General features: G+C 50.5%; 2 protein-coding genes across 5 annotated transcripts in view; one reads left to right on the forward strand and one right to left on the reverse strand.

Annotated features, from left to right (window-relative positions):
* Window positions 1-25,789, reverse strand: part of PAIP2B (poly(A) binding protein interacting protein 2B) — a 178,146-nt gene that overhangs the window by 111,082 nt on the left and 41,275 nt on the right. The gene's annotated exons all lie outside the window — the stretch shown is intronic.
* The window catches only part of DYSF (dysferlin), a 128,876-nt gene that overhangs the window by 20,104 nt on the left and 82,983 nt on the right, over window positions 1-25,789 (forward strand). For all 4 annotated transcript variants that reach the window (XM_063310330.1, XM_063310332.1, XM_063310329.1 and 1 more), the window contains exons 4-20: window positions 5,657-5,762; window positions 6,915-7,029; window positions 7,607-7,794; window positions 10,706-10,834; window positions 11,508-11,570; window positions 12,081-12,131; window positions 12,457-12,487; window positions 13,107-13,222; window positions 15,726-15,852; window positions 17,828-17,931; window positions 18,823-18,891; window positions 18,978-19,021; window positions 20,426-20,508; window positions 21,918-22,033; window positions 22,173-22,286; window positions 23,571-23,748; window positions 24,539-24,663. In XM_063310330.1, coding sequence (XP_063166400.1) covers window positions 5,657-5,762; window positions 6,915-7,029; window positions 7,607-7,794; window positions 10,706-10,834; window positions 11,508-11,570; window positions 12,081-12,131; window positions 12,457-12,487; window positions 13,107-13,222; window positions 15,726-15,852; window positions 17,828-17,931; window positions 18,823-18,891; window positions 18,978-19,021; window positions 20,426-20,508; window positions 21,918-22,033; window positions 22,173-22,286; window positions 23,571-23,748; window positions 24,539-24,663 — 1,759 coding nt within the window. The remainder of the gene's footprint in view (window positions 1-5,656; window positions 5,763-6,914; window positions 7,030-7,606; window positions 7,795-10,705; window positions 10,835-11,507; window positions 11,571-12,080; window positions 12,132-12,456; window positions 12,488-13,106; window positions 13,223-15,725; window positions 15,853-17,827; window positions 17,932-18,822; window positions 18,892-18,977; window positions 19,022-20,425; window positions 20,509-21,917; window positions 22,034-22,172; window positions 22,287-23,570; window positions 23,749-24,538; window positions 24,664-25,789) is intronic.

A 25,789-nucleotide genomic window follows, 5' to 3' on the forward strand; every position in this document is an offset into this window, starting at 1 on the left:
TGGGTGAACAGCTTGAGGAGAGGCTGATACAGAAGGGCCTCTGGTGGGCCCTGCCCTCAAAGATCCCTAGATCCTCCTGCTTTGGTGAGGGGAAGCCCTCCCTCCACCAGGAAATGCCCCCCCCGCATCGCGCCCTCCCCAGGCAGCGGCAGGCGCTCCAGAGAAGGGATGTTGGTTGCCCCATAGCGAGGCAGAGCAAGCTGGCAAATATCAGTGTGTCACTGACCGTCCGGCTGTGGAGCCAGCTGAGCCTGGGAGAGGGGCGGGTGAAGAGAGAGGATCTCCGGGAAGAGGCAGCGTGATTCAGCCCCAGAGAATGTGGAGGGTCAGATCAGAGGGGGAGGAGAAGGTGCAGAACGGGCGGGGGGGGGGGGCTTGGCAGATTTGACCCTCATCCACACTCTTGCAGGAGACCCCGGAGGTCCTGGGCGTCCCCCGCAGAGCTGGCCCTTCTGAACGTCAGGTTCAGATTCATGTCCCATTTCCAGAGAGGTCAAGTGCTTTGAGCCAGATGAGTTAAAGTTTTTGTGTTTTGGACACGGACCTTGTTCCAGATTTCCCAGCGCTTAGCTAAGTCCTTCCTCTGGTGGCGTGCTTGCTTCTCCTACTGGCCAGGCGACTATTTTTAAGATCCTGCGTCGGCAGCTGTTGGTGGGCTCTCGCTAAACCCAGAGTCTGACTCTGCAAGGGGTGATCCAGGCTTCTCGCATGGAGCAACGTGGCGTTATTTTTATCCGCAGGCCTGGGATGGGTTTCTCCCTTAAGGAAGCGGAGGGCTTGGCTATTCTGCTGGCATGCTCAGTAAATCGGCCCTGTGCTGGTTACGTTTCTATTCATTTATGGACTAAAACAGGTTAGCTCTTCTGCAGCAAAACCTCTCCAAGTTTATGCCCCGCAAAAATGAATATATATTGGACGGGTCAGAATAAAATTCCCTGTCTGAGAATCAGTCAAGATTAATAGCAACGGAAAGGTAAAACTCCTTAAAGCCCCATAAGAGTAAAGGCTTCCTTGAATGGAGCTTGAATTCTAGGACCCAGGCGGATGTGACTTTGCTGCTTTTGTGGCAACGCTGCCAGTGAAACTCGGGACCCTGGAAAGGCGTTGTGGGGTCAGTAGCAGCTGAAGGATGGCAGAGGAGGTGCCAGGCAGTCTCCTCTGGGGAAGGAAGAGCGACCAACACCAAGAAGGCCCCTTCAGAGGGTGAGACTTGGCCCTCAGGGGCTCTAAAACAAGGGCCTTGTGCTAAGACTTTAATTTATTAATGCATTATATTATGCCCTTTAATAAATTAATTTAATTTATTAAAGGGCATATGGCCTGTGGTAGGGCAGTGTTGCTCAATTGTGGCAACCTGAAGATGTCTGGACTTCAACTCCCAGAATTCCCCAGCCAGCATGGAAAGGGCCTTCAGGCCATCGACTCGGCTGCTTGGTGCAGAAATCCAAACCACAGCATCACTGGCCGACGGACATACCGTCGCCCCTGGAGATCTGCAGTGAAGGGAAGCTGCTGCCCCTGCGGGCTGCAGGTCCCGCCACTGAACGGCTCTTCCTGTGGGGAAGTATTTCCCAACATTCAACCCGGACCTGCAATTTGAGTCCGTTGTCCTGCATCCTGGTCTCTGGTCTACATCTGCATCTACTGTACATATAAAGTTTTTATTAAAAGAATATTTTACAAAGGTTTAAAAAACTACAGCAACATAGAAGAAGCAATAGAAAAAGAAAGAAATTATAAAAGGGTAAAAGAAAAAGTGAAGGATGACAAAAAAGAAAGAAAAAGGGAGATATCTAAAGAAGCGACTTCTGATCTTCTGTGCAGCAGTCACAGAGATAGCTATTACCATCTCCACCCTCCCAAATTATATATCACGGTCCCTTCTTCTCATCGACAGACCTTTTTAATCAATAAATCCCAAAATCACCAGTTTGTTTTTATCCATTTTCAGCAAACAGCCCAAAAAGGCTTTCCAGTCTTTTATAAAAGTAACTGTGGTTCCATCCTTAATCAAAAAAGTCAATTTGGCCATTTCTGCAGACTCAGCCATCTTCACAGTCCATTCCCCCATTATGGGTATTTCTGTGGTCTTCCATCTTTGTGCGCATAATAGCCTCGCTGCAGTTACCATATATAAAACCAGTAGTCCGTGAGCCCTTTCTAGTTGAATGTCCACAAGTCCTAGTAAAAAAAAATACAGGCGTCATCTGAATATTAATTTTTAATACTCTGCATCATCATATGTATTTGTGTCTAGTATCTTTTTTCTTTATCCCAAGTCCACTATGCGTGGTAAAATGCCCATTCATTTTTCACATTTCCAGCATTGACTACAAGTACCTTTATACGGTACATCTTAGACAATTTCTCTGGTGTCATATACCAACAGTACATCATTTTATAAAAGTTCTCTTCTGAATTGTAAGACCATGTGAAGTCCACACACCTTAAAATGGCTAAGGTTGAGAAACACTGGTGTAAACCATTGGCAAGTTAGGCAGGTTAGTTGAAAGTGGCTTTCGCAGTGTTTGGGCATCCCCTGTCCCCTGGGAGCAAGCTATTTTCCTTATTAAGTTGAAAAGGAACTCTCCATTTTATCCTCAGTGAGGACTGGCTCCTTGAAGTGCAGAGCAGGAGGCAAGGATCTCGAAAGACTCCCCACTGCATCTTGGCATGGAGGGACCCCCCCTTTCCCCCCACCCCTGGAGTCTTGCTTGGCCCGCAGATCACCAGAAGCCTCGGCCTCCCCGACCCCCTCCCAGAGTAAGCAGAATGGCAGGTTAATTATTACTTCTGCAGGAGGACAGAGGAAGGCAGTTCCACCCAGTATTCAAGATAACTCTGGCCCAGGTTTCTGACCCCGCAGTTTCCATCCAGGGGGTCCCTTGCTGCTTTCTGTCTCCAGATTTCAGGTGTATTGAAGTGCTCCCCCCGCCAGAAGGGCTTCCTTGCCCTGTGGGCTCTGCTGATTGGCAAGGGGCATGGAGGACGGGCGCCCCGCATTCACTTTGCCATGGAGCTGGTGCACTAGTGGTCCTACAGGAAAGCCCCCTGCATCTAGCAAAGGGAATGGATTCCGGGCTGAACTGGGGCGCGATCTTGCAAACCTAGGACTCCCCTGTGCATGCTGGTCAACTGCAAAGCCCGGTTGTGAGATGGGGCTACTTAGGATTGGTTTGCCCAGAGTGAGCCTCTCAGGCATCAGCTGTTTCACATGCTGCTGGTCCCAAAGAGAATCTGCATTTCCATCTGGGAAAGATGGGCAAGAACGGGAAGGCAGCAGTCAACAGCAGTGTTTACTCAGGGGGCCTCTGAGAATGCCAATGTGCTGGCAAAGGCTGCAACTTCCAAGACGCATGCATTTATCCTGGAGCCCTTGGGTCTCCTTGCCCGGTCCGAGGGGTGGGGGGTGGGGGGCTCGGCTCTTCTGAACTGACAAGCCAGTGCTTCAGCTGCATCCTGGGCAGTCGGGAAGGGGTGCTGTGGCTTGGGAGAAATGCCAGCTCTTGACCATTGAGGCTTCTTCTCAGCCATCGGGCAGATGGCCTGGGTGTTACGGAATCTCGAATCTTCGCAGACAGCCTAACCTTTCGGGGGAAATGATTGACGCCAGAATGCAGGGGGGCCAAACAAGTCAAGAGTATAAAGAAGGGGGAAGTTATTTTTCTCTATTTTTCCAGGCAGCTCCTTTTTTTCTTTTTTCTTTCTCTCTTTTAACATTTATAAATAATAATACAGTGGAGACTTCCGTATTAAGCTCAAAGATTGATACCTTTCTCATATCGTAAAATAATTCGGTGCATTTTGCACTTGTTGATCAATGTCATACAATTTTGGAAATCATGTTTAACATTGATATAATTTTTTCCCCCTCATCTTTAAAGGTTTAATTCATCTAAATCAGTGTTTTTCAACCGTGGCCCCTTTAGGTGTGTGGACTTTAATTCCCAGAATTCCCCAGCCAGCATATGTTGAAGTCCACACATCTTAAAGTGTCCAAGGTTGAAGCACACTGATCTAAATCATCACAGCATTAACAATTTCTACTTTCTATTGTATAAATACCTCTGAATTCAGATAGTCTGATGTATTATTTGCATTTTGTAATGTGATAAAACCATTAACTTGGGGGGGAAGGGTCGAGATGGCAGGCGTGGCTGTGCAATCGAGCGGGTTTTGACACACGTAAAGAAGGGCCCCGGCTTTCACTGCACAGTCCCCGCTGCCCCCTTGACTTTCTTGACCCCCTGCAAACGTTAACAAGATGCCAAAGGCTGGGGCATATTGGCTGTGGCATGCGAGGCTCCGAAATGTCCCTTCCGAACTGAAAGGGCCCGGCCAGGGGCGGGTGGGGGGCACCCTCTCCTGCCCTCTGAAACTCTTTGCTGCGGAGCCAGCCCCTTCCGAAGTTAAATGCAGTCAGGAGCCAAGGGAACAGGAAGAACATTTCGGGGGGAAGACGGCCGTCTCTCCGAACAATGCTGGGAAGTGAGAGGGGAAGTGACCGAAGAGAGACCCAAGAACTGTGCAGGCCTCCCAGCCAGACACGGCCCTGACTGTGACTGCGTGGGCACAGGCTGCTGCGGGGGAGCAGGAGCGGAGTGGACGGGGCGTCCTGGAAGGCTGTATTTCCCCCTTCCTTTCTGGGAGGCCAGACTGAACAACCGCTTGTCGGTCTGTCTTGGAAACATTTTGTTTCCTGTCCAGGTTCTCTCCCCTTTGGGGATACCTATTTATGGATGTATTTGATAAAGTGAGGTTTGGAATTTTTTCCTGCTTCCCAGCTTATCCCTGTATCAGATGTTCAGGCGGAAAGCACAGCGAAGCGGAGTAAAAAACACAAGCTGACAGTGTGAATCCTGAGTCGGATTTTGCCCTCTGGCCCACAGTGGCAAAGCTGGGGTTGAGAACCGGGATGGGTGACGTGCTGCTCAGGGTGGCGCCTTTGACTTACTGTAGGTAGCGAAAGGCTGGGAGTCAGGGCTGAGGGAGGGGGTGTTTGTGGCGATGCCAGGCCCTCCCGTACCTCTGGGCAATGAGAAAAGGTGGCCCTCGCTGCTCTTTCTGAAAAACACTTCGCACATGACAGCCTGACCGGGGGGCGGGGGGAAGCATGCGCCATGGGTCGAGGTTGTGTTTGGAGGAAAAGAATCTGGCTTCACTGTTGGTATATTGTTTTCTGCTACAGAAATTAAGGTTACTATGGTAACAAATCATTCTGGCTGGGTGAAGAGGTCAAATTTAATTGTCCTCAGTTTAGGTGTTAATAGTTGCATTGCCTGAGGGGAAGGCAGCTTGCAGGACTTTTGTTTTAGTTTTCTTTTAGCCTTGCAGCCAGTAAGCAGCTCTCTGAGAGAGCTCTCTCCTCTTTCTGAGCTTGTGTAAATGCACAAGCCTGTAAATATGCTTTTGTGCTTTCTGTAAATAAATTTATTTTTCTAGAAATGCCTGGTGTGTGATTTTTCTGATCTCTCTGGGCCAAATGCTTTCCAGCACTCTGCAAGATCCACAGGTAGACGGTTAGTTCTAAGTTATAAACATTGACCTGAAATAACTGCTCACAGGTTGCCCTCAGGCTTTGCTCAGCCCCCTGAGATGCTCAGGTCCTCCGAATGAACAATTGAGTTCTCTCTCTCTCTCTCTCTCTCTGTGCCAGGTTTCTGGGCGAAGCCCACGTGCCCCTCCGGGATGTCCTGGCCTCCCCCAGCCTGGCTGCCAGCTTCAACGCACCTCTGCTGGATGCCAAGAGACAGAGCACTGGGGTAAGTCTGCTTTGGGGGCTAGCAGGGCGCTCTCCTCCCTGGCCCATGGCAGGAAGGAGACGCGCCCTCCGCTGATGGTGGAGTGGCTCGGCCGGCTGTCCTCCATGAAGCCAAAATGGATCCGGTGAGAGGCAGCGCGGGCTTCCCCTTGGGAGGAGGCCATCTGGATCCAGTAAAGTTATCAAGGGTTGTGCTTGCCTACAGGGGATCTTCCCCCTCTCCTTAGGTGACGGGGCCATTTATCACCTATTTCTCATTTGCAATATCAGTTTGACATCAACAAGCCTGCCAGGGAATCAATGGAATACACGTTAATTCAGATAATCCCTCTAGATCAGTGTTTCTCAACCGTGGCAACTTGAAGCTGTGTGGACTTCAACTCCCAGAATTGGAGTTGGCTGGCTGGGGAATTCTGGGAGTTGAAGTCCACACATCTTCAAGTTGCCAAGGTCGAGAAACACTCATCTATTGAGCAGCTAGAAGCCGCAGTGAGCAATGGTTGATTTTAATTTGATTTTCACTTCCAGAGCAAAAGGCTGCCTGGATCACAGTACAGCTTGGAGGGGACGGTCCTCTGGGGCCACCCACTCCAAGCCTTCTCCCTTCATGTAGGAAACCCAGAGATGCAGCATTCTCGGAAGGAATGTGGTGCTTTGCAAATGATTTGGGTTGGGCCTCTTATCCCATCTTACGCCCTGTAATCTTGACAGTTCCTTGGTTACTACCTGTTTTATTTTAATGATGGAAGTAGACACACTCAATCTTATCACTGGGCGTTGTTTTAATGATGTGCTGCTGTTGCGTATGTTAAGTTTAATGTTAAGGTCTGATACTGGTTTGGCTGTTAAGTTGTGGATTAATGTTAAGGGATGGCATGTTGTCATTACAACTTTTTTTCTGGTTTGTGTGGTGCTTTGGTAAAGGAGCCTAAATAAGAAGAAGCACCCCCACCTGCACCATCACACAGGAGGCATGTTTTGGAAAGCCTGGGAGTTCAGCAGAGGCTCTCTTTAATGCAGCCCCCTAAAATATGCAGCTGCTTTAAAGAGGTCCTGCCTCTCCAGGTGATCCAAGCTGGGCCTAAGCATCATTTTCAGAGCGTGTCCAAGCCCTTTTGGTTGAACTCCTTCATCCGGCCCTTTCGTTCCTCAGGGGTGCCTGATCCTCCAAGTCTCCTACATTCCGCCTCCTGGGGCAGCTCCCTTCGTGCCTCCTCCGGCCCCTCCGGAGCCAAATCCGACTCCCCCAGAACTGGACACGGTGACAGGTAAGGAGACCAACCGTCCCAGCCTAATTCTGACCCAGAATAGGCCTGCCAAATACTCTTTCTTCCTTTTGATTCTGAATGTTTGTTCTTGCTTTACGCTTCATATTGTGTCCTACCTTGAGGGCCAGGGCAGACCAGGAGCTAAGCCAGGAAGAGTAAAGGGACGTCTGTGGCCACTTCATGGAGGGATTTTTTGCCATTGCTTTCCTCCGGCCTAGCTGGCATTTCCTAGTGGTCTCCCATCCAAGGATTAACCGGCCTTGCTTATCTTTTGGAGGTCTGAACTGGGCAAACAAACATGCATGTGAAGAAGTCATTCTGGGTCCCCAAAGCAAAGTCCAAAGGGAATTAGAGGCATGGTTCCATCGTGGCTAACATCCAGGGATGGATCTGTTTGATAGGAAGGCATTTCTTCCCACCTGAACTGTTTTCCTGCCCTTTTCAGTCACTGCGGTTTTTTACTGCCCATTCTTAAGAGTTCAGTCCCAGGGTGAGCAGCTTTGCTTTAAGGGCAGTTTGTGAGCTGCCCTGAAAAGTCTGATGGGCAAAGCAAATGCGTGAGCCTCCTTCTCGGCAGACACGGGGGGTGAGGAAGACACCGAAGACCAGCTGGGCACCGAGGAGGAGGCGGAGCCTTCTGCAGGGCCACCAGCGCCAGATCAGCCTCTCTTGCCAAAGAAGCCGCCGCCCCATGTTCTTCCTGGAAGCAAGAGGAGAAAAAGCACTTCCCGGAAGCTGCTCTCCAACAAGCCCCAGGATTTCCAGGTGACCAACCTCAAGCCCACCTTTGGGCAATGTTCATGTGGGTCTTTGGGTTCTCCGCCCTTGATCTGCTGACTCCTCTTTAATGAGGTGAAAGGGTGCCAAGCAGTGGGCCTGGATTAGGCTCTCGCTGCCTGCTTGAGGCCATCTGCTTGATCCCTGGAGGCTCCAGTGGTCCAGTGTGGCTGGAAGCCCCTGCCCATTGCTGGACACCCTGTCCTTTCCACACTCTCTCGCAGTGCAGGGTGTCCAACAATGGGCAGGGGCCTCCAGACATACACCCAGAGTGTTCTTCTGCCAGCTAGAGTGACTTGTTGTTACAGTGCAAATTAAGCACAGGTAGTCCTCGACTTACGGCCGCCTGTTTAACGACGGTCCGAAGTTATGACAGCCTTGCAATGGGTGCTTTATGGCCTGTAAAGCACTTCTGAGTGTCTCAAAATGTTGCCCCCCCACCCCCACGGTCACATAATTGCATTTCAGGTATTTGGTAACCAGCTCACATTTACGACCAGTCGCAGCATTCCATGGTCACATGATTGTGTTTTGTGACTTTTTTGACGTTTTCTGGCAAAAAATGCTCATCAGGGAAGCTGGATTTGCTTAGCGACTGCTGTAAAAATGGTTGTAAAATTGGGGATCTGGTCATGTGGTGACTCGACTTATGACGGCAACAATTTACGATGGAAATTCCAGTCCCAATTCTGATCGTAAGTTGAGGACTACCCATAAACAATGTGTGCTTCTATTTCTAAAATATGGTTCAACCCTTTATGAACAGAGCTCCTCTTGAGTTCCTTGACTGTAGCACTCGCTCCCTGGTGCGCACGGTTGCTAAAGTTCATTGCTGGGCTTTGGCCCGTTCACTCCTCTTCCAAACAGCTTTCCGGCTCCCATCCTTTTTCTGAATTAGGGTGGAGGACGGAAAGAGGGGAAAATAACTTTTTCTCTTGAGCCTCTCGGAAAGCCACCACCACTGTTGCCCTTGCCCGTGCCATCTCCATCTGGCATTGCAGGCAGACGCATCTGCTCACAGGGGTCTGAAGGAACTTCTCGCTGCCTACATGACTCGTATGGCTGGAAGGCAGAGGAAGCTCTGCCTATTGAGACACGCTGCCCCCAGTCTCAGTCATGCTCACTCGCCCTCCCACAGGCTTCCCATTGCCCGTAACTTGCGTAAGGGTAAAGGCAGCCTCTTCAAAGGGCGGAGCATCTGGGACAGTGATGCACCAAGGTCCCCCTGCTGGTCAGGGGCCTTGGTACAGCCCCCCGTGACCCCCTCGGCCCTAACCCAGTCAGAACTCCTTGCCTCCACACCACTGCGTTAGCTGGGTCAGAACCCTCGTTTGGGGAATACGGAGTCTGTACCACCTTCCTTCTGGAAGTACGCAAATGGAATCTTCTTTTTACACAGTGCATAAAAAAGTGAAATTTGGAATTTGCTACCACGAGATGTGGCGCTGGCTACCAGCTTGGCTGGCTTCCAATAAGGGTTGGTCCAATTCCTGGAAGCCATGGGGATCCATGGCTGTTTGCCTTGATGGCAGTGGGACAGCCATCTGCTGGGAAACCCGTGAGCTTCCTTGGGCAGTTGGTTGGCCACTGTGGGAATAGACTGCTGGGCTAGACGGGCCAGGGGTCCAGTCCCAGGGTGCTGCTTTTGTTCTTCTTATGTTCTCCTGGCATCTCATGACCCTTGGCGCTAGGAGCGTACTGGCAAGGCACCATGATAGTGTTAGCCTCTCCCGTATTGGCCAGGGGGGCAAGCAATAAGCCTGACTTGGCCCGTGCAGCCAATGAGGGCTTGGTCCAGCTTCGGCAGTGAGTTCTGTTATGGAAAGACTTGCTCTTCTCAGCCACTCTTCCTCTCCAGCTCTTTTCCCTGGAGGACTAGATAGGCAAAATGGGTCTTTGACTTGGTGTTGGCGTTCCATTGACTTTATCCGGTTAAGCTGTGGGAGACTCAGTCTATCTGGGGCTAAATGCCATCCCCTGGGATTTCATGGACTGGGTCAGTGGTTCCAATGACAAGTTATACCTCATTAACCCCCTTCAGTATGACTTGGGAAGAAAGCCAAAGAGGGGATGTGGGCATCTGGTGGTTCATGCTTACTGTTTCTGCAATTCTTTGCAGCTATACAGGTGGCCTTTTCCCACTTCTGTATTTTTCTTTTTTTTCACTTTATTTTGGCTTATTTCATGCTTGGTTGTATTCCTGTAAACGGTCTTGAGTCATGTAAAGTAAGCAATATATTTATTTTTGTTCAGATAACTGCAGAGTCCTTGGTGCTGTCTGAGCTGGGTGGTTTGCTCACCGACGTTTCATCGCCCAACTAGGGAACATCATCAGGGTGAGGGAGGGTGGGGTTTGCTGTCTGTTGGTAAGCGGTAGCTTGCCCTGCCAGCTTTGGTGTGGGTGTGGTTTCCTTCTTGGTGGTTCAAACCATCAAGTAGAAAAAGCACCCAAATCAAGGACCTACCAAGGAGAAGGCCCCACCCCCACCAACACTGGCAGGGCAAGCCGCTGTCTATAAGCGGGGAGCAGACCCCACCCTCCCTCGCATGGATGATGTTCCCCAGTCGGGCAATGCAACGTCTGCAAGCAAACAGCCAAGCTCAGAGAGCACCGGGGACTCCCCAGTTCAACTCTGAGCCACCAATATTCTCTTCTCTTGGAACAAGTAAGTGTGCTAAATAGATTTTGGATGGAGGAAGAGGCAAACATCCAAGATGCAGAATGAAGGAGCTCCAGGCCTTTCGGTTCCATTCTTGGTGGCTCTTCTAAGCGTTTGGACCTTCCTCCCGTCCCTTTCTGCTTTGAGTTGGGAGTAGGCAGGCTCTGCTGGCTCTGTTCACCTGCTCTTGGGTCCTCCATGGCCTCCTGTCTCCCCCCCCCCCCACTTTGCCTCTCTAGATCCGGGTGCGCATCATTGAAGGGCGGCAGCTCTCTGGGATCAACCTCAAGTCTGTGGTGAAGGTCACGGCAGTGGGGCAGACCAAGAGAACCAGGATCCGGAAAGGAAATGGCCCCTTTTTTGATGAGGTGAGGGGAGAAGGAAGGGGGCGTTATTTCACTCTGCAGGGGGGCAGAGCTCGGTGTAACAGGAGCTATGAGTTGAGAAAGCTGAAATTCCCCTCATACAGTAGCCCCAGTAGGAATTCAGCGGCCCCCTCCTCCTTTGTGCTGGGTTGTCATCTCCTGGGCCGGGGGAGAAGGAGGAGGAAGGGACTGCCAAGCTTGCAAAGCTGCAGCCCCTATGGAGAAGCCCCCTTCCCACCTCCGGGGGAGGGAGGGGCCTTAGTTTTAGCTGAGCAGGTTCCTCAAAGTTCTGGCACCGCGAGGGTCTCCCAGGAGGCTGAAATGTGCCAGAACTCAGAAAAGGGGGTGAACCCAGCCCCGAGCTTTACGGTTCGGGAGAACGGGGCTAACCGCAAAGCCATTCTGAGGTTAACCGTGGGCAAGCAAGGGGGCGTCCCGCGGATGCGACCAGTGAGCCTGGATGCGTTGGCTCCTCCGCAGAGGGCCGCACATTCCTTGGGAAGCCCTGATTGTGAGAACTGCTCCAAAGCACCCTGTGACTTTTTGGAATTGGGAGGGGAAGACCATCACTTGCCTGCCCCTCGTCTGTGACGTTCCTTCATGGCCAGTTTGCCATGGGCACAGAAGTGGACTTGCCTTTATGGTGCGGCTGGACTCACTCCTCTGTTTCCTACAGACCTTTTTCTTCAACGTCTTTGAATCCCCAGTGGAGCTTTTCGATCAGCCTGTATTCATCACAGTAAGTGCCGGGGGTCCTCCCCCTTGGTTCACATGTAGAATATGTCAGTTAGACCATACAATTATGCTGCTGTCAGACACATAAAGAACTGCATGCTACCAACACGACATGCGGCAACTGCAACTTTCTTTAATGGGGAAGGCACATTACATGGTTTTGGGAATTCATGACATGTTTTCTATTTCATTTATGTATGTAGGTATGTGTGTATTTAGCACAGGTGTCAGCAACTTTGGGGTATCCCCAAATCACCTGAAAACTTGCAAACTCACCAAATCTTGTGAGATACCTGCAATCTTGCCCTGCAGTCTTGGGAAATCTCTCCCCAGTGTGCTGAAACCTCATGAGATCTTGCAGGAGGGCACGGCAAGCTTGCCGAATCTCGGTGCAGACAAGGAGGGTGGGCTCTCGGGCCACAATGCTAAGCTTATGGCTGGTGAGATGGTGATGGTGAGCTGGCATCTTAGGACACGTTGCCTCAGCGGAAGCTCATGTCTGCGTTCTCTCCAGGTTGTTGACTCCCGTTCTCTCCGGACGGATTCTGTCATTGGAGAATTCCGGGTAAGTCACTTCCTTCCTAATCAGCTCTTCTGTTCTCCAAATAACTAAGGGGAAAGTGCTCTTGGACTTCCTTCCTAGCCAGGAATCACGCACAGTTGCCACTGCCTCTCGTCCCACCTTCGCCCGGTGCTGTGGGGTGCTGCACTTTCACGAGAAACGCCCGTTTGTTGCCACCATCGCCACCATGATCTGCCAAAACATGACCGGGAGGGCTGTTGGCCGTGTGCCCGGGGTGGGCGGTGAGGACAGAGGGGGGTCCTGGGAGCAGTGAGGGCACCTGACGGAGGGGGTCCAGGCTGAGGGTCCTCATGCTTTTGTCTTACAGATGGATGTTGGAACCATCTATGCTGAACCCAGTGAGTGGAAACTGGATTTCGTCTTTGGGGGAACTGAAGGGGTTTTGTTAGCACAGAGCAGACAGAGGTGGTTTGCTGTTTCTGCAGAGCACTGAAAGGTCTAAGCAGGTTTTGATTAAAGCCGTTGATAGTTTTTAGAAGGAGACCCAAGCTTTGGGCTCGGAGGAGAAAACGTGTTTAGAAAGACAGTCACAGGGGAGAGCAGTGCTGGTGAAGGCCGTCTCACTTCCCAGAATCACATCAGCTGGAGATGCGGGGCGTTTGGAAATGTTTCTCCTTTGACCGGCCGTGCAGAGAGGGGCTCCAACAGCTGTAGTGGGCACTGCAGAAGGCATGAGATGTGGTTGCCAAAGACACAGGAAAGCATTCTTCTGCTGCATATTCTGGCTGGGGAATTCTGGGAGTTGAAGTCCATACATCTTAAAGTTGCCAAGTTCGAAAAACACTGGGATGGATGATGCCAGTTTTGCCCGTGGAGAGCTTTAGGGGTGGGATTCATTGCAAAAAGCAGCTTGGTCCCGGAAAGGAAAAGGGGGCATGAATTCTGAAGTCCGTCACTCCCTCATTTTATGGGGTATAAATGTGAGTTTGGTCTCCTCCCCCCCTCCTCCTCCTGCAGAGCATTGCTTCCTCCGGAAGTGGCTGCTGCTCTCAGATCCAGAGGATTTCTCGGTTGGAGCGAGGGGCTACCTGAAAGTCAGCGTGCACGTCCTCGGTCCTGGTGATGAAGCGCCTGTGAGTAGTTTCTTCAGAGTGGTCACCTTGCAAAGGAGGTTCCCCAGGAGCTGCCTCGCCTCTTGCAGGGCTCTTCCGTCAGGTGGAAAGGTGTGGACTTGGTGCCTTCTGGGGGAACGCGGTGCCGCGGGGGAGCTGTTCCAACAGAATGCCTCTCTTCTCCATTCCCTGGGAAAGATGGCTGAAATCAGGCAGCTGCACCTTTTGGAAAAACAGCGTCCTTCGAAGCCTGTGGGGAAAACCTGCTGAGGCTTAAGTCACCATCCTGCATGCAAGCAAATTCAAGGGCCATCGCAGATTTCACCTCATAATCGTCGCCCCCTGAATGTGTCACGTGCATGCTTTCCCAGGAGCAAATCTGGGCTGGGAAAGGCTGCCGTAGAATGTAAGCCCAGGACTGCGGGCTCACTGCTGCAAACTAACAATGGGTTGCTTGGCCTCCTAGTAGAGCCGTCGGCGTAGGTGAACGTCATCCTCTTTCACGCTTGCCCAGGACTCACAACACCACACAACTCTAAAAGACTGCAAAAGCCCAGGTCAAATTGAGTGAAAAGGCCAAGGACGATGCAAGAGACCTTAGCTGGTAATGGCCTCCCATAGCTCTGGCGGTGATGAGGAGGAGGAGAACGTGGCCAGGGCCCTCTGCGGAGGATCTCAGGGACGTTCTCCACTTGCAGGCTGCAAGCATGCCCTGGCAACAGTTTTGCCCACAACACTGGCTTCACGTCCCTCACCCAGGGGTGAGATGGACTTCCGTTGTCCTTAGTTGCACCGATGCTTGGAGCCAGGTTTCTTCCCTTCTTTTGACACTCTCTGAGAGCAGCCCAAGGCACGCAGCCATCTGCTAGGGTGGGCCACCCATTTGCTCAGAGGGAAGTCAGGGGACTGGGGCCAGAGGCAGCCAGGGGAGGAGGAGGATCCCTACCCACTCATGCAGATTGCATGCACACAATGGCTTTAGCCTTCCGCTTCAGGGAGGAGAGTGTGTGTGTGTGTGTGAGTGAGAGAGAGAGACAGAGAGAGAAGGACGGGGTGGGACATGTGAAATTAAAGCCCCATTGCTTGCTGATGACAAGGACATAGTGAGGGACCTGAAAATGTAAATGTGTAACTGTGGGGCCCCCGGTGCTCTCTGGGCCCGGCTGTTTGCCTGCAGACGTCTCTTTGCCCGACCAGGCGACCTCATCCGTGCTGGTGCAGGGGGGGGGGTCTGCTCCCTGCCTATAGACAGCGGCTCGCCCTGCCCGTGCTGGTGGGGGTGGGGCTTTCTCCTCGGTAGGCCCTTGACTGGGGCATCGCTTTCTGCTGGATGGCTTGTCTGGCGTCCATCCCTGCTCGTCTGGGTGGTGGCTGCTGGAGAGGACGTGCTTGGTCTTTTTGTTTCCTCCTTGGCTTTTCTATTGTCTCTTCTGAATGGCGTGTCAGTGTGGTTTATTTCTGTGTGCCTGTTGACGGCTGCTTCGTCTGAGTGCCAGGCTTCCAGGATTCCCTAACGTTTTTGGATTTAGCTTGGTCTAGGATGCTCAGTTTTCCAGCTGGAAGTATGGTTGAGTCTGTCCACGTGCTGTGAGATTAAGGAGTTTCCATCGTGTCTTCTGGCTGCTCGTTGGTGTTCGTGGATGCGCTCGGCCAGTCTTCTGCCTGCCTGTCCTGCATAGTGGCTGTTACAGTCCTTGCACTGTATGTTGTAGATGACTCCTGTAGCTAGGGAATTCCTGGAAGCTTGGCACTCAGACAAATCAGCCATCAATAGACTCATAGAGATAAGCCACATTTATACAACATTCAAAAGAGACAATAAAAAAACTAAGAAGGAAACAGAAGGACCAGAACACATCCTCATCAGCAATCAACACCCAGATAAGCAGTAATTAACACCAGGATTAACACCAGACAAACAATCAAGCAGAAAAACGATACCCCTATCAAGGAACTACCAAGGAGAAGCCCACACCCCCACCAACACTGGCAGGGCAAGCTGCTGTCTATAAGCGGGGAGCAGACCCCACCCTCCCTCGCATGGATGATGTCACCTAGTTGGGCAACGAAATGTCTGCAAGCCAACAGCCAAGTTCAGAGAGCACCGGGAACTCCACAGTTCAACCCTGGCCTACAGAGATTCTTTTCTGTTGAAATGTGTAATTTCTGGATCATGGAAGCTGCTTTGAGAAAACTTTGCACTCATTGAATGCTTTGTAAAAATTATTAAGATAGTTTTAAATATTTTAAATAAATATAAATGAAAAATGAACGCTGATGCTAAGGTGCTGAAGATGGCTTTGGAAGGGGGAGAGGATGCCCCCCCATTACCTAGGCTGGTAAGAAGAGTGGAAGCCTGAGGCCTTCCTGGTGGAATTATCATGGCAGGAGGGGAGGGGGCCACGGGCACAGGGCCCCAGGTGTGTCTGAGAAGATGGGGAGGCACTTGTAGAGACAGGTGATCCCAGTGTCAAGGCATAAAAGGCAGGAGAGCAGTTCATTTCTCCTCCCACCCTCTTCACAGATGGAAAAGAAGGAAGCTGCTGACGAAAAAGAAGACATTGAGGGCAATATTCTCAAGCTGCCGGGGGTGTCTCTCAGAGGGGCCCACTTCTCCCTCAAGGTTTATCGAGCAGAAGACTTGCCCCAGAGTGAGTGTGGGGTTGAGGGCAATTCTGCTGGGGGGAGGGGAGGAGATGGTTTGTGGAGGGAAACAGCGGAAGCAAAGTGCTGAAGTGCTTTTTCTTGGTTGTGGATGATGGGACTTCTAGTTCAAGACCCCTGGAAGACATCTGGTTCTGGAAGGCTGCTGTGTCTGCTTCATAAGAACAAGAACAAGCTTGTTGGGCTTTTCAACAGCACCTGGACTGGATGTGATTCTCTTCCAAGCACAATTCACACAGAGTTTTCTTTAACAAGGTTTATTGAGTGAGAGAACTCTCACACAGGAAGGCACAGGAACTTCAGCAAGTGAACAGGGTTTCCAGTTGGAGGCAATGTATCTCAGAGGCCTCCTGAGCCTCTTTCTTGCAGCCTCATGGTGCACCTGGGGGTAAATGGCTGTCCTCACTGAGGATGGGGAACTTTGCAGCTGCTTGTTTACCCAGCGGTCTCTCGAGTCTTCATCTGTCTGAGAGCCGTTAAAAAGCTCCTCCAGTTGGCACTGAACATAGTTGATTGGACAGATTTCTCTAACTGATCCAGATTGTTTTGAATTTTATTTCCCACTTCTAGGGTATTAGGTATCCCATGCACATTTGTGCCATCTGCAAAATGTGATAAGGGTTCTTGGATGAGTCACCTCCTCATTCAAGTCATTGATAGAAATATCGATGAGTGATGGATGGATCCTGTGACTCCTCACTTGATATTTCTCTCCAGTCTGATGAGGGACATCTAGGATGTTCTGAATAATAATAATAATAATAACAATAATAATAATACTTTTATTTATTAAATGTATGTGCTGCCCGACTCCTAGCAACTATATTAATAGAGTGCAATTGTTTCTGAATGAGGTTTTTTTTTTCCTTAAGAAAAAGATAAATTTTTATAAGACTGCTGGAGTGTTAAGATTTTGGGAGATGCCTGAAGTAAGACTTTTTTGGCTTCGGACTCTTGGCGCCGTCTCTGTTCGAAGACTCTGTTAGAGCCCCATCTCATATCTTTTGGGGTGTGAGGGAGGGGGTCTGCTCTTCCCTGCCTTGGCTCTTTAGATATTTTCCTTTTATTAATTTTAAAATCTCCCTTGAGGCTAGGTGCATCACAGCTACATTATCTTGTTTATTTTTTGAACGTGCCCTGTATCCGGCAGGACAGAAGCGTGGAGTGGGGCTGTGTGCGCTGGTTGTCCTTCCCCATCTTGGGCCAAGCAATTTGCTGCGGGGGTGGGGAGGGCAGAAGATGTAGGGTCCTTGCCTCGTCCTCCTGGGCTGGCCAGGACCTGACAGCTTCTCAGGCCAGCCATCCTCGCTTGGAGTAGAGAGTCAGGAAGATGACCTTGATGGAGATACGCAGAGGCTGTTGCCTCGGCGGAAGGGGCTGAAATACTGTTGACTCCAAAGCATTGAGATAACATTTGGAAGTGGCTCAGCCAGGCACCTCCCTGATTCACTGGAGTATAAGGAAGAGCAACAATCAGACCTGCAAGATTGTGTTATTACAGCCCGTATCAATCAAAGTAGTCTTAGCCTGAGCTCCCCAGGAGTTAAGAAGTTGCCTGGTCTGGTCTGCCTAGTGGGGCTGATGTCTCCTTCAAGATTTCCAAGGAAAAACAGCTGAGATCTCAGAGGGCAGCTGACTACACAGGAAACAATGGAAAGGGTGTGTGTTTTTTACACAGTTTCAAAAAAGGGAAGGCTACTGAAAAGTAGTGTCGTGAAAAGCACAAATATCGCCCATTATTGCAGATGGCCCAGCTCCTTTCTGTGTGTGGATGGACCATCCACATGATGATGTCTTTTTAGCAGCTGGACTTCTTTGGCTTAGTCCCCAAAAGTCCCCATAGGAAGGTCTGGAAGCCTTGCTCGCATGCTGCCCTGGGAAAGTTGATCCCCACCTCCCCTGGTCCCATTCCCAGGTTTCTTCTCAAAGGTCACTTCCAACCTTACGATTTTATGATTCCAGTGGATGATGCCATAATGGACAGCGTCAAGCAGATCTTTGGCTTTGAAAGCAACAAGAAAAACCTCGTGGATCCCTTTGTGGAAGTTACCTTTGCAGGGAAAACGGTACGCCAGCTACACCACGTGTGCTGCGACTGAACAGGCCCCCCAGTCTCATGAACTGGGAAGGATTATGGGGGAAAGTTTTCCTATTTCCAGAGATGTATGACCAGCCTTTCTTCCCTAAAATGCGTAGGAGCCTAGTGGCTCCTTGAAAGCTCTGCCTAATTCAAAGATAAATTAATAAGTGCAGGCATACACCTATTGATTGCTAAGGCTACCATTACAGTCCAGATGAATGTCTGAAAGGGGATTATCTTTAATGTGCAATGGACCACAGAGCAGGGATCTTTCTCTCCTCACCGCAGCTTGAAGACTTACTTATTTGTTAAATTTATAAAGCCGTCCACCTCACGTATGTGACTCTGGGCAGTGCGCACAATCAAAACTTGTGAACTCCTTTTAAAGAGTATGTCCTCATGGAAGGACATTTCTTTAATATGTCCTCGTCACTCATGCCTCACTTGTTCTAGTTTCACTGCCATGTTTTCCTTCTTCTTCCAATGGGTTCCAATTTGTGCCATGGGTGTCATCTACGATGCGTCCTCGAGTTGAGATCTGCCAGCTCCTCTTGGCCAGTTCAGTCTTGGGTGGGCTCACCCCCTCCCTGCCCACAGCCCCCCTCGGCCTTGGATGGCAGGATAGGCCAGCCCCCCAGTGTGGACAGAGGAAACTGAAGTGTGTTCCGATCTTGTGTCGCGCTACTGAGGCACAATTGGGCTGGGCATCCTTTTTTGCCATCCCAGGGATGAGGGGAATGCCTGCTGAAGCCTGCCGCTTCCTTTTCCCTGTTTGAACTCCCTCCCCAGTTTCTGCCCAGAGGTGGGGAGTGGCACCACCAAGGAGAAGGGACTCTGCTCAGGGCCCTTCTGATGCATCTTTTCTTCCCTTGCCCAGCTCTGCAGCAAGATAGTGGAGAAGAATGCCAATCCGCAGTGGAACCAGGTCATCACGCTGCCTGCCATGGTGAGCCAGAGGAGCCGGTGCCTTTGAGGGCCCCTCTTCACCCTTAAGGCTCCCTCTGATTGACCCTGTTGTGTGCTTCCCTGCAGTTTCCCTCAATGTGTGAGAAGATGAGGATCCGGGTCATGGACTGGTGAGTGGAGACAGAGGAGGACCCAGTGAGCCGCTTCTGTGGGTGTCTCTCTGTCTGAGGGGGACCAGGAAGACCGGCCTCTTCTTTTACCCCTTCATCCTACTTCTTTGCCGGTTTTGGGAAAGGACAACGGGCCAGGCAGCCTTGTTTTGACCTGGGGGTGGCGGTTCTGTCCCACCCAATTTTTTAAGCCTCCGAGGGCCTTGGTGACTCAATCTGCAGGGATTTCCCCCCCCCCATTTCTCATTGGCAGCTTTTTCGGATGAAAAAAAAAAGCAAAAAACGGTCTTCACCAAATCAGTGGTTTTGCTCTGCTTTTCTGCAGTGTGATGTGGTCCTTTGGGCGACTAAAATACAGCAGGGGAGGACTTGGGGTCTATGAAAGGGTCGCCCCATTTCTCCCCTCGCTGGCAGGAGCTTCTTCTGGAATGGCAAAGTTTTCTCAGGGCCTCCTGTCCTGTTTGCACAGCACCTTTCCAGAGGCCAGTTATGGCCTTATGAGCTGCATTCCTATGCCAATTTACACACACACACAAACCCATCGCTGAATCCACTCCGACAGAACGCTGGGGACTGAATTCTTGGAGATACATTTTTTCTTTAAACTAGCTGTCCGCAGGAAGATATCTGCATTATCGCTTCATGCAGAACTAGTATTTTGAAACCGTGGTTTATTGAGCAAGCTATAAGGTTATAGCTATAAGCAAGCTATTGGGACGCGGTGGCGCTGCGGGTTAAACCGCTGAGCTGTCGATTGGAAGGTCGGCGGTTCGAAACCGCGCGGCGGGGTGAGCTCCCATTGCTCGTCCCAGCTCCTGCTCACCTAGCAGTTCGAAAACATGCAAATGTGAGTAGATCAATAGGTACCGCTTCGGCGGGAAGGTAACGGCGTTCCGAGTCGTCATGCTGGCCACATGACCCGGAAGTGTCTATGACAACGCCGGCTCCAAGGCTTAGAAACGGAGATGAGCACCGCCCCCTAGAGTCGGATTCGACTGGACTTTACGTCAAGGGAAACCTTTACCTTTACCTTATAATGCCTTCTCCAAAACCACAACAGAACCACCCTTTCCAGACACAGGCTTTCCTCTTTCCTCCAAACAGCAAGTTGGGGGCCCTTCTTTGTACATAAGCCAGGTGTAAAATCTCCCAGATCTGGGCTGCAAAAATCTGAATGAACACAGATGGCAGCAACAGGATAGAGAAACTAACTCTGGAATTTGCGGCAGATCTGGGTTTGCAGTTTCAGATCTCCTGGGCTATGAGATTTCCAAAGTTACAAGAGATCTTTCGGCTGAAGGTGCTCCACTCGGGATGAAACCTTGATCTCAGTGGAACAGTATCATTGCCAGTGGGTGACCGTGGATCAAATGCATTTCAATCAACTCAACATTTTTTTTCCAGGGACCGTGTCACCCACAATGACATCATTGGCACCAGCAACCTTTGCATGTCCAAAATCTCCGCTCCGGGAGGAGAACTGGAAGGTGGGCAGATTCAGAGTGTCCTGATCCCTGGGCCAGCTTGGGACTTAGTTGAGAGGGTGGCAGACGGGTGCCTGCCAAGGCAGGTCTCTGATGCCTGAGTAAGCCAACCTTGGCCTTCCCTGAGGCCAATCTGGATCAATTTAGTCACCCATCTAAGTGGGATAAGCGAGAGATGGGGGCTTTTCTTGACCTTTAAAGGTGCTGAAAACAGACCATGAGAGCTTTGAGTGACTGCAGAGTGATCCACTCAGTTGTCCTATAAATATAGTGCAGAAGGGCCTGTACCTCTCCTTGGAAATTTAGGATTAAAAAGCTTCCTCATCATCTTCACCCCTTATCTCTCGGATGGCCTTGGCTGCCTCCCTCCTCTCTTCTCTAGCAGAAATTGTGATGACGCTCCACCCAAGCGGACTTCACTGTTTGCTCCCCCCCTTCTTTGTGCTTCAGATGAGTTTTCTGCTGCTGAAAAACTCCTCAAAGCAACAGACCGTATGTCCTCAGCATGTCTCTCTCGTTCCCTCCCACTCCCTGAGAATCCAGACTAGTGTGTTTCTGAAACTAATTAAAAAGCATTTTGGAAACCAGCTTCCACCTTTTAATGCACGATGCACGCGCATTTTGGAGATCAGCAGGGAGGGCATGTGATTCCCTTGGGATGATGATTATCAACCCACTTTAACCCTGGTTTGAATCCTCAGTTCATGTGATTGTGCATGTGTAATTCTGTTAAAGAGGGGAGATTTAGGGATAATCCTTCTGTAGGGGCCTGGGTGTCCTTTTTTCCTGCCACCTCTCCAGTACAATGTCTCTCAACCGTGGCAACTTGAAGATGTATGGACTTCAACTCCCAGAATTCTCTAGCCAGCATGTTGGTTGGGGGATTCTGGGAGCTGAAGTCCATACATCTTCAAGTTGCCAAGGTTGAAAAAAACATATCTAGCAGGAGGGGTCTTTTGTGCAAATATTATAGCATGCCAACAATACACGGGCTGAATTTGGGCAGTTGACTATGAATGTATCTGGTGCTTGGTGAAGGTGTCTCCAAACCATGAGCATAATCACTGATTTTCCACACTGGTGCCCTCTGCAGCCCTGGATGTTGAGTCGCCTTGCTTTGATTGCTAGGAATCCAGAAGGCAGGAATCGTTGTACAGATGTGGCATAATAGCTGAGTAGAGACTGCAAGCATGTCCATTCTCAAGCTAGTTTAATGTTACGAGTTTGGAAAAATACAAGGATTTCCTCTCAGCTTCACTGCTTTCAAAAGATTCAGAAACATCCTGCTCCTGTTGTGTCCACCAGTAGAAGAGTATTTGGGTGGACTATAAAAAGATCCCAGATGGGTTATCCCAGCTAGAGAACTGCTTCCGTAGTTCCACCTACATGGGTTTCTTCTGGTCTTTCCACAGTTGACGATGGCCTTGGCTTCTTGCCCACCTTTGGACCATGTTACATCAACATCTACGGCAGCCCAAGAGAGTTCACTGGATTCCCTGACCCTTACGAAGAGCTCAACGCTGGCAAGGTGAAGCAACTGTTCTGAGTAGCTGGTTTGAAACCCAGAAGAAGCGGTTGGCTTCACCCACCTGGGCAAGTCGGAAGTAATAGCTGGCTTGTGAAGGGAGCCCCTCTCCTAGCCTCATGTATCCTTCTTATCCCCCAAGGGAGAGGGTGTGGCTTATCGTGGCAGATTGCTGGTGGAACTGGAGACCAAGCTGGTAGACCATGTCGAACAGAAGTTGGGAGACATCCCGGCTGACGACATCCTGCGGGTAGAGGTAAAGCTCTGAGGCCACAGACTTCCTTTGGACATGTCATGGCCAGTCGCATCGTCTTCTTTTCAGTGAAAGGGGTTGGGTATATCCTTAGAGGGACATCAAGGTGATCATCTAGATCAGTGTTTCTCAACTGTGGCAACTTTAAGATATGTGGACTTCAACTCCCAGAATTCCCCAGCCGGCTAGGGAATTCTGGGAGTTGAAGTCCACATATCTTAAAGTTGCCGAAGTTGAGAAACACTGATCTAGGGTCTCCAGCACACTTCCCCATACTTTGGGCACAAAACAGCTCTGTGCCCAGAAAAAGCCAACCCAATCCATCCCTCCTTCACTGCTTTCCTGCCACGTTCACTCCCTGGAGAGGTAAGCAATTAAGTGTGTATTAACCAAGGCCCTGATGAACCCTTATAAAAAAAGGGTCTCTGGTGGCTTCCCTTAAACCTTGTTTTCCAAAAAGGTGGAGCAGAGAGGAAAAAGTATCTGACATTAATGCGTCTCTGCAAACGTTATCCCAATTTCAGTACAGCAGCTGATTTCCAGAAAGGTATTTTGGGGACCTCTCGAAAGAGGTTTTCCTTGTAGCTCCCCTTAACCCAAGGGATTGCTTTGTGGAATTGCCTGGAAACCTGGATACGAAGCAGCACACAAAGCAATTGCATTAGTTAATTAATTAATATGGCTTCGCATCTACCATTCAAGATCTGGGTCTTCCCCTGGAGCGTCAATGTTTTTTAAAGAAAGCACAGTTCAGGCCATTTATTTATTTATTATTGTTGTTATAGTGCCCCTATATATGCCCCTATTTCACAAATCTGGGCAGCATGAAAAGATGGAGATTAAGAACAATTTACATTTAAATTTAATGCTTAAAAATCACTTTCAGATCTATAACCTCAGAAAAGGGCATCCAGAACCCTCTGAAACCAGGTTTCTCTTGATTTTCTCTTCCTCCAAGACAGCTTGGTTTCAGGGATAAGGCTTGGATTGGTTGCACACATTGCCCTAAACCATCATCTGCTCAGCTTGGTGTTGGGTTGAGTGTTGCATGGCCATTAATCTTGGATGCTTATGGCGGGTTGTAGAAACCCAGCCATTATGGCGTGTACACCACAGCTTCTGTCTTACCTTAAGGTGCAAACGTTTATTGTGGTTTAATGCATAAGTCGTGGTTAAATAAGTCCTGACGTGTGACCCCCTAGTGGCACTCGCTCCAGGCTAGAGCACCTAGGACGGGCTTCTCCAGGAATGGCCTAGCCTTTGGCATTCATTCTCTGCCTTCCTCAGAAGTACCTGCGTCGGCGGAAATACAACCTCTTTGCAGCCTTCTACTCAGCCACCATGCTGCAGGGCGTGGGCGACGCCATCCAGTTTGAGGTCAGCATCGGTAACTACGGAAACAAATTTGACAACACCTGCCTCCCGCTGGCCTCTACCACGCAGTTCAGCCGGGCGGTCTTTGATGGTAAGGAAGGGTGGGGGGGGGAGGCCCCAGTTTGGCATAGCCAGATGGGCAGCTGAGTAGAACCGGAGCGCTTTCCTGATGGGATTTCCTGCTCCTACTGACCTTCCCTTCTTACCCAGGTCCTCTTCAAGAAGGAGAAGCAACTGAAGCTCTTAGAACCAGTGATCCCTCCCCTTTAGCTGAATCACAGAACCAGTGATCCCTCCTCTTGGGTTGTTTTCCTAGATTTGTAGGATTGTGGAGTTGGAAGGCACCTGAAGGATCATCTAGTCCAGCGTTTCTCAACCTTGGCAGCTTGAAGATGTGTGGACTTCGACTCCCAGAATCCCCCAGCCAACCATGTTGAAGTCCACAGCCGAGTTGAAGTCCACACATCTTCAAGTTGCCACGGTTGAGAGACACGGATCTGGTCCAACCCTCTGCCATGTGCAGGAAACCCACTTAAACCGTCCTCTAGAGGCGGCTGTCCAGCCTCTTCTTAAAGACCTCCAAAGGTGGAAAGCCACAACCTCAGTTAACTGTGGGGCAGAACTTACCGTCAGGGCTTTCCCCTTCAACATTCAGCGACATCCAGGAAGCCGCAGACTTACACGTGTTGTTTCAGGTCCTCATTCTGGCCTTCTGACTACCTTCCCTCTGGTGCCCTTTCATGTGCCTGGAAATGGCTTTGCTATGAGAGCTGCTGCTATAGAACAACACACACACACATATATTTAAAACTGAAAAAGCCACTGCAGAAAGACGTCTGCTGCTCCCCGGATGGAGACATGCCTACCTTTCCTGTCCCCAGGCTGCCAGTATTACTACCTCCCTTGGGGCAACGTGAAACCAGTTGTGGTTCTCTCCTCCTACTGGGAAGACAGTAGCCACCGGACGGAAGTGCAGAATCTCCTCGCTGGAGCTGCAGACCGGCTGGTGAGTGCTTGGGGTGGAGAAGGGGAGCCTCAGGGCCCTCCGGTTAGTTTCCAGAAGAGATTCTGCAGTCCCAGATGATTTCAGTCTCGGTCGGTTAGCAGCCCAAGCCCATCGCCTCCGGGTGTTTGTGACCGAAGCAGCAGAGAGACAGGGCTCTCGTGGGGTGGCAACGTGGCTAGAGGTGGGATGTCTGCACCACTGAGCAGCTCAGGACAACTTCCAGGGCTCGGGGGGGGGGGGGCAGGTGAGCGGCAGTCCTGAGGCTTGGAAAACCTGTCTGTTTCAGTTTCTCATTTTTCAAGCTTGAGTTGAAACATGAGAAAATTTTTATCCCGCTTCTGAATCTGGGGGCACCGGCGTGGATAGATACTTGTGCCCTGTTTCGTGTACATTTCTCCTAATCTGTGCGTTTCCCTCATAAATGCATTTCTTGCAAGCAATTTTTCTTAGCATGTCACCTTTGAGTCCGTACTCTCCTTATATAGGCTTTTTCATCTATTTTTCTAAGTTGCAAGGTACATTACAAAATTAGGGATCGTGTAGAGCAGCATTTCTCAACCTTGGCAACTTCAAGCTGTGTGGACTTCAACTCCCAGAATTCCCCAGCCAGCCTTCCCCATGCTGGCTGGGGAATTCTGGGAGTTGAAGTCCACACAGCTTGAAGTTGCCAAGGTTGAGAAACGCTGATGTATGTAGGTTTTTGAGGATAATTGTGTTCTGGCTGGGTATATCAGTTGGCTTCAAGTCCCTGGCCTCAGCCGGCATGGTGGCTGAGAAGTATGGCGGAAGATACGGACCCACCAAGCTGGATCCACACACCTTGCTTCCTGCTGGTGCGTAGATGGAGCTTGGGTAAAGATGCCCTGCAGCTGAGCCTCCTGGTGACTCTGTCCATGCAGATGTATTGGCAACAGTGTAAAAGTGGCTTGTCGTTGCATCCCAGTATAGCCTGAGGCTCCCGGGGGGTTTCCCATCCAAGAACTAGCCAGGTTGGACTGTTCCTGGCTTTGGGGGATTGGCCAAGGTCAGCTCAGAGGTGTGAATTGGGCCCCTCTGCCCTCTAATGTGAACTGACCCAGGCCCCCTTCTGTGCCAGGACTTGGAGGTGGGTCTGTGCTTTCTGGAA

Source organism: Candoia aspera, chromosome 8 (genome assembly GCF_035149785.1).
Source record: "Candoia aspera isolate rCanAsp1 chromosome 8, rCanAsp1.hap2, whole genome shotgun sequence".
Classification (NCBI taxonomy): domain Eukaryota; kingdom Metazoa; phylum Chordata; class Lepidosauria; order Squamata; family Boidae; genus Candoia; species Candoia aspera.